The sequence below is a fragment of the Helianthus annuus genome, chromosome 2 (genome assembly GCF_002127325.2).
Source record: "Helianthus annuus cultivar XRQ/B chromosome 2, HanXRQr2.0-SUNRISE, whole genome shotgun sequence".
In the NCBI taxonomy this organism is placed as follows: Eukaryota; Viridiplantae; Streptophyta; class Magnoliopsida; order Asterales; family Asteraceae; genus Helianthus; species Helianthus annuus.
This window is the reverse complement of record NC_035434.2, coordinates 71,878,823-71,886,913: the sequence shown is the minus strand read 5'-3', so window position 1 is coordinate 71,886,913 and position 8,091 is coordinate 71,878,823. Positions and strand designations below refer to the sequence as shown.

At 46.1% G+C, this 8,091-nt stretch overlaps 1 protein-coding gene across 1 annotated transcript; it reads left to right on the top strand.

The window, feature by feature from the left end:
• Window positions 1-1,024: 1,024 nt before the first annotated feature.
• Window positions 1,025-2,497, top strand: LOC110891049 (SH3 domain-containing protein C23A1.17-like). The gene has a single exon (XM_022138712.1). It carries the CDS (start codon window positions 1,025-1,027, stop codon window positions 2,495-2,497), a length of 1,473 nt encoding a protein of 490 aa, XP_021994404.1.
• Window positions 2,498-8,091: the final 5,594 nt, after the last annotated feature.

Genomic DNA, 8,091 nt, shown 5'->3' with positions numbered 1-8,091 from the left:
AATATGCTAGGTTTGAGTTTCCCTGCACCTGTTCACACATACCGGTGGCTTTGCAAACCGTCGGTGATCTCTTTTTCCTTATTGCTACATACCAGGGACAAATTTTTACTTACAGACGTACTAAACGGTTTTATTTACATAAGACTTACTCATGAACTCGCTCAACCTTTTGTTGACTTTTTTTTAAAACTGCATGTATTTCAGGAAATTAAGTTGGATCTGGCAAGTGATGCATGATTAGCTGCGTACTAAATAAGGATGTCATCCGGAGTCGTAGGTTTGGGAAGTGTAACTCCTTCTTGGACGAGTTGCATTGTCTCAAATCTTTGTGTTGTTGGTAGTCTATCGTCGAGTCTTATGAACTCATTTTTAATCAAGTCATGTTTTGTAAACGTATCTTGTGGTTGATGTTGTCTCAAAACAATATGTTATGCATTTTTCAATTATTTTAATGGATGAACATCAAATATTTTATCATATAGCATGTTGTGATTGTTGCTATGGTATTGAGAAGTCACACCAACTAAACCCACGCTTCCGCAAAAGCCAGGGTGTGACAGCTTGGTATCAGAGCCTCGATCATAGCGAACTAAGATTCATTCTCGAGTCTAGACTATGATCACTAGGGCTCTCACGAAAATGTTTTCAAACGTTTTTACATTTGCATACACTAAAAGTCCAGATCCAGGGCACAAACTTTTTACAAACAAAAGGTCACAAATACATTTTTTTTCAAAATTTTTGATATCAGTCTTAGAGACTGAGGGAGTTCAGTCTTAGAGACTGGGGGATTCAATCTTAGAGATTGGGATGTTTAGCCTTAGAGGCTGGGGAAAATTTGAGTCTTAGAGACTAGGAGGTTGGTCTTAGAGGCCAGGGAGTTAGTCTGAGAGACTAGGGAATTCAGTCTTAGAGATTGAGTGGGATAGTCTGGGAAGACTAGGATGCATACATGATCTCATTATTATTTGTTTACATACTTATCTCATTTGTGTGCATATGTTGTGGATGTGTTACAGACACCATGGCATCATCCGATAGCGGAGTATCCGATGCGAGTGACCCGAGGACTTATACCTCTGATGACGAGATGGATACCGATTCAGGCGTTTTCACCTCAGACTACACGAGCACAGATGAGGACGACTTTCAGCCTTTTGCCCTACCAGACTTCGGAGATGATATACCCTTAGCTGATGGTCCACCAGGGGAGGACCTACCCCTTGTTCCGGTCCCTGCCCCTCTTCCGTTTGCTGCCGTTCCCTTGGGGGAACAGCTCCTCGACGCGATACCTGATGATGACATCGACCTACTCATCGAGGGTCCCCCGGAGGGAGACCAGGATGGTGGGGCCCCGATGGAGGGCGGTGTTCAGCCTGTTGATATTCCTGTTGTTGATCCTGTTGTCCCCATAGTCGAGCTTCCTGATATGGAGGTTCAACCTGATTCATCCGCTTCAGATTCTTTTGAGTCTGTAGCTTCTCATATCCCACCATTGGGATTCGGTTACATCCCTCGCAGGGACGCTGATGAGGAGATGGAGATTGAGCAGCCTGCTGAGGTTCCCGCTCACCCAGATGATCCGATTCCAGCCGTGCTTGCCGATTATCAGCCTGCTCCAGTTGTTTCCGAGCCTGTTCCTGTCACTGATCTTGTTCCTTTTTCTGACGCACCCGTTGTTGCACCACCAGCTGTTGGGATCCCCGATTTAGCACCCATACCTGATCCCATGGCGATATTCGATGATCTTGCCCCGTTTGCTACACACATGGACCCGAGGTACGCCAACTCCAGCAATGGATGGATCGAGGATGATGACTACCCAGCATACGTGGTCCCAGTCACTCCCCCTCCTGCACCTGTCACTGTACCCTTCGATGCCCCCTTGTTTCCTTCGTCCACTTCCGATGCTTACCGCACCGACCTTCCTATCACCTTCATTCAGGACATTCCTCCGCCTCAACCTGGGGAGGGATCGTCGAGCCAGCTTTTCGGGCACACCCCATTCATGCCAGAGGTTAGCCAGTTTTTACCGCAGGTCCCTTATTCAGACTTTGTTCCACCAGTGTCACTTCCTGCACCTCTCGAGACCCAGTTACCATATGTTACTTCACAGTTTGCACCTACCCCACCTGCTACACTCTTGGCTCCAGCCCCGATGGATGAGCCCTTCCTTCGGTTAGTACCCCACGTCATGCCTGTATCCGACCCTTCCCATCCATTCCAGGTCGGATACTCTGTAGAGGACACGCTCGCGTCACTGCAGTCACGGCGGGACGCCTTGAGACAGTGTGTCCAGCAATTGGAGAGGACTCCACATCCCCATTGTCCCTGCCAGGCTCTGTTTTCAGCATCCCACACATCTTTTCCTCCGTCTCAGGAGTCAGATGTTGCTTCCGTGTTGCGTTTTGCCTATGCACTCGAGGAGGACTTGATGCAGTTGCGCCGATTGATTCTTTCTCGTTTCTCTCCTCCTCCTCCTCCACCGTCAGTTTAGGGGTATACTCAGCGACAGAGATTTCAGGCCAGCTACTTTTACTGGGAAGACAGTGCTAGAACCAAGATGATGAAGACTTTTTTTGAAGGCCACGATTTTAGTTTTGGTTCATTTGTATTTGTACTCAGACATATATTTTTGACACATGGTAAAATTTGTGACGCTGTATTGATGGTTTGGTTATGAAACATTAGTTGCAAGTCTTTTAATTTCATGCATCGTTGATTATTTGTTGTGATTATGACATGAGATGTTATGTGAATGATGAATGATACTACATATACGTACGATTATTATACTTACTATGACCTGACCGATGTGGAACATCCTCTAGGAAATGCCTCCTCGACGTGACGCACGCATGCCGACCACCCAGGCAGAACTGCAAGGAATCATCGCTGCCGCTATTGCGCAGTATGCTGCTTCACAAGGAGAGACAAGCGGCAACATTCCGAACAGCAACAACAACCCTCCCAACGGTTGTACCTACAAGCAATTCCTAGATTGTAAGCCCTTGAACTATGACGGCACTGGGGGTGCTGTTGCTTTCGTTAGGTGGACAGAGAAGACGGATTCTGTGATAAGGATGAGCAAGTGTGCTCCCGAGCACCAAGTCACATACATCTCAGGGCTCTTTCTTGATGGTGCCCTATCTTGGTGGAACCTTCAAGTACAGACCCTGGGGGAAGCAGCGGCGTATGCTATGACATGGACTGAGCTGAAGGAGCTCATGAGGAAGAAATACTGCTCTCGGGCCGAGATACAGAAACTAGAAACTGAGTTCTGGCACCTCAAAATGGACGGCCCAAAGATTGCTGAATATGTGCAAAGGTTTCACGACTTGTCACGCGTTGTGCCGTATATGGTTGAGCCTGAGTTTAAACGCGTTGAGCGTTTCATTTGGGGATTGGCACCCCAAATCATGAGCATGGTAACGACGTCCAAGCCCCCAACGATTACCGAAGCTATTGATCTCAGTGTGGCACTTACAGAGGAAGCCATCAGATTGAACAAATTTTCAATCTCTGAACCGAAAAAGAAGGAAGCACATGTTGAATCGTCGCCAAGTGAGAACAAGAGGAAGTTCTCAAATTTCAAAAAGGGCACAAGCAGTGTTAGCAAGAGGGAAGGAGGAAGCGCACCAGCCAGGGCCGGAAATGGTGCCGAAAACAGAGGAAGAGGATACATGGGCACTCTGCCCAAGTGTGGTACATGTCAGTTCCATCATCCCGGCCCGTGCCGACTCAGAAGGTGCGAATCTTGCGGAAGGACAGGCCATTCAAAGGAGACGTGTTGGGTTGGATCAGGCCAAGGTGGCCAAAGGGGTTACAATAACAACAACCGCGGTAATGGAAACAGACCGCAAGGAGGTAATGAGGGAAACGGAAATCGTGGGAATGCCCCGAATCAAGCTGGTAACCGGGGAACAAACGGAAATCGAAACGGGAATGGTAATGGCAATGGCCGAGGGCCAGGATGCTTCAACTGCGGGGACGTTGGGCACTTCAAAAGAGAATGCCCAAAGCTAAATCAAGCGCAAGGCCGAGTTTTTAACATCGGTGCGAGGGAAGCACGCCAAGATCCGAATGTTGTCACTGGTACGTTTCCTATAAATCAACGCTATGCATCTGTTCTTTTTGATACTGGTGCCGATTATAGTTTCGTATCGTTAGACTTTAAGAATATGCTTGGGGTAACTGCTAGTAAGTTAGACGTTCCATACTCAATTGAATTGGCAAATGGAGACCTAGTTGAAACGGGTGAAGTTATCAGGGGATGTATAATAGGATTGGGAGGACACGAATTTTCGCTAGATCTACTGCCCGTCGAGTTGGGAAGCTTCGACGTGGTAATAGGGATGGATTGGCTGTCTAGCAACAAAGCCGAAGTGGTTTGTCACGAAAAGATCGTCCGCATCCCGGCGGAGAATGGAGAGACGATTGTAGTTCATGGAGAGAAGCACGATACGCCATTAAGGATCATTAGCTGCTTGAAAGCTAGGAAGTGTTTGAAGAAAGGATGTGTTGCCTTCTTGGCACATATCGTTGATAAGGAGGCCGCCGAGCCAAGGATCGAAGACATCCCTGTCGTAAGGGAATATCCTGAAGTCTTTCCAGAAGACTTGCCAGGATTGCCGCCTCCAAGACAAGTCGAATTCCACATTGACTTAGTTCCAGGCGCCGCGCCTGTTGCTAAGGCACCCTATCGACTTGCACCATCGGAGATGCAAGAGCTGTCAACGCAACTCCAAGAGCTGTTAGATAAAGGATTCATCAGACCAAGCTTCTCACCTTGGGGAGCTCCAGTTTTGTTCGTTAAGAAGAAGGACGGAAGTTTTCGCATGTGTATAGACTACCGCGAACTCAACAAGTTGACTGTCAAGAACAGATATCCTTTGCCAAGGATCGATGACCTGTTCGATCAACTACAAGGTTCGAGTTTTTACTCAAAGATCGATCTACGATCAGGTTACCATCAGTTGAGAATACAAGAGGAAAGTATTCCCAAGACCGCTTTTAGAACTCGTTATGGACATTATGAGTTTTTGGTTATGCCGTTTGGGTTGACGAACGCTCCAGCAGTTTTCATGGACTTGATGAACAGAGTCTGCAAGCCGTACCTCGACAAGTTCGTAATCGTATTTATTGATGATATTTTGATCTACTCGAAGACGAAGGAGGAGCACGAGCAACACCTGCGAGCTATTCTAGAGTTGCTTAAGAAGGAGAAGTTGTACGCTAAGTTCTCGAAATGTGAGTTTTGGTTACGCGAAGTCCAGTTTCTTGGACATGTGGTTAATGGAAAAGGAATCCATGTGGATCCCACCAAGATCGAGGCGATCAAGGATTGGGAGTCCCCGAAGACGCCAACCGAGATTCGGCAATTCTTAGGTTTGGCGGGGTATTATCGTAGATTCATTGAAGATTTTTCTAAGATCGCTCAACCTCTGACCGCACTTACTCAGAAGGACAAGAAGTTTGATTGGAGCGACAAGCAAGAAGAAGCGTTTCAGTTGTTGAAGAACAAGCTTTGCGACGTGCCGATTTTATCCCTACCCGAAGGAACGGACGACTTCGTGGTATATTGTGACGCCTCGCGTCAGGGTTTAGGCTGCGTGTTGATGCAGCGACAGAAGGTTATAGCTTATGCTTCGCGCCAGCTGAAAGTTCACGAGAAGAACTACACCACGCATGACTTGGAGTTAGGCGCTGTAGTGTTCGCATTGAAGATCTGGCGACACTATCTGTATGGAACAAGATGTACAATCTTCACTGATCATAAAAGTCTACAGCACATCTTCGATCAAAAGGAGCTTAATATGAGACAGAGACGCTGGGTTGAACTATTGAACGACTACGACTGTGAGATCAAGTATCACCCAGGGAAGGCGAATGTAGTTGCTGACGCCCTAAGTCGAAAAGAAAGGATTAAGCCCATAAGGGTTAGGGCTTTAGAGATGATTGTCCAGACAGATCTCTCGTTGCGCATTCGTGCCGCACAGGGAGAAGCTTTGAAAGAAAGCAATATCGAGAATGAGTATCTCCGTGGGATGGAGAAACAATTGGTACCAAATGAGGAAGGAACCTTGTGTTTTATGAGACGAATTTGGGTTCCTCTGTGTGGAGGGTTAAGAAAAGTTATATTCAATGAGGCTCACAAGTCGCGGTACTCGATTCACCCAGGAGCGGATAAAATGTACCAAGATCTCAAGGATTTCTATTGGTGGCCCAGGATGAAAGGCGATGTTGCAGTATACGTCAGCAAATGTTTAACTTGCGCCAAGGTAAAGGTTGAATACCAAAAACCCTCAGGACTTCTGCAGCAACCTGAAATACCCAAATGGAAATGGGAACAGATTTCCATGGACTTCATAACAAAACTACCAAGGACGCCCAAGGGTCATGATACAATTTGGGTAATTGTAGACCGACTGACAAAGTCTGCGCACTTCCTGCCAATCAAGGAGAAGGATAACACGAGTAAACTCGCTGAAATATACATGAGAGAGATTGTTGCACGTCATGGAGTGCCTCTCTCGATTATCTCTGATAGAGATGGACGCTTCGTATCAAGGATTTGGCAGTCCTTCCAAGAAGCTTTTGGTTCTCAGTTAAACTTGAGTACAGCATTTCACCCACAAACGGATGGCCAAAGTGAGAGAACTATTCAGACGTTAGAGGATATGCTAAGAGCATGTGTTATGGACCTAGGTGGTAGCTGGGACAATCATTTACCCTTGGTCGAATTCTCGTACAACAACAGCTACCACACAAGCATTGGAGCAGCACCATTCGAAGCTCTTTACGGACGCAAGTGTCGATCACCACTATGTTGGGCTGATGCGGGTGATAGGCAGCTTGTTGGCCCCGAAATCGTCCAAGAGACGACAGACAAGATCGCACAGATTCGAAAACGCATCGAGGCAGCTCGCGACAGACAAAAAGCCTATGCGGATCCAAAGAGGAAGCCCTTGGAATTTCAAGTTGGGGATATGGTTTTGTTAAAGGTTTCACCCTGGAAGGGTGTGGCACGCTTTGGAAAGCGTGGGAAGTTGAATCCGCGTTACATTGGTCCTTTTAGAATCCTGCGAAGGATTGGGCTTGTAGCCTACAAGTTGGACCTACCTGCTGAACTCAACGGTGTTCACGATACATTCCATGTATCAAATTTGAGGAAGAGTCCAACACAAGAGACAGTTGTCATTCCATCTGACGAGGTTCATATCGACGACACACTCCACTTTGTGGAGGAACCAGTTGAAGTTACGGATTGGAAGATTAATAAGACACGTCGGAGCAGTGTCAAGCTAGTCAAAGTTCGATGGAATGCACGACACGGCCCGGAATTCACGTGGGAACGTGAGGATCGTATGAAGACCAAGTACCCACATTTATTCCCCAAGACCCCTGCTACTAGAAGAAGAGCTTAAAATTTCGGGACGAAATTTTCTTAACAGGGGGAGAATGTGACAACCCGCAAAATTTCAGGTACTGTACAAATTAATTAACCCTAATTATGTGCTTAATGACTGTGCTTGATTACATCTGACACTTTTAACTGCTTACTGATTTATGTCATATACATACATGTGCATTATTTACATACAGTCACTCCAATTATTTCATATAGACTCTTAGTGTCAAACCGGATGCACAAAGCACAGTTAGCGCAGTAAGCGGATAACTCAGACACATGCTGACAATGCCAGCACTTAGACAGATACTATTTTTAGGCCAGTGTGGGCCAGAGTTAAATCACTACACCAGTATGGAGTATAGGGAAGTGAGAAATATAAGACTATGTCACTAGGTGACAGTTTGAGTGCCGGAAAGTGCCTAAAACGCAATTTAATTACAGAATTCCACATTTTTAATAACAATTCAGTTTTTAACACGCTCATATTATTCATAATATTGACCAAATAGTCCTGGACACTTTCCTAAGTGTTGGAATTAATTTCGTTACAAAAAGATGCACAAAAGACGCTTTACGGGTCAATTAAACGCTTTAACGGAACAATGCGAAACCGAACAACCAGACATTAACCGGGGCATGAAAATATTGTTAGAAATATTATTTTAGTATTTTAAATT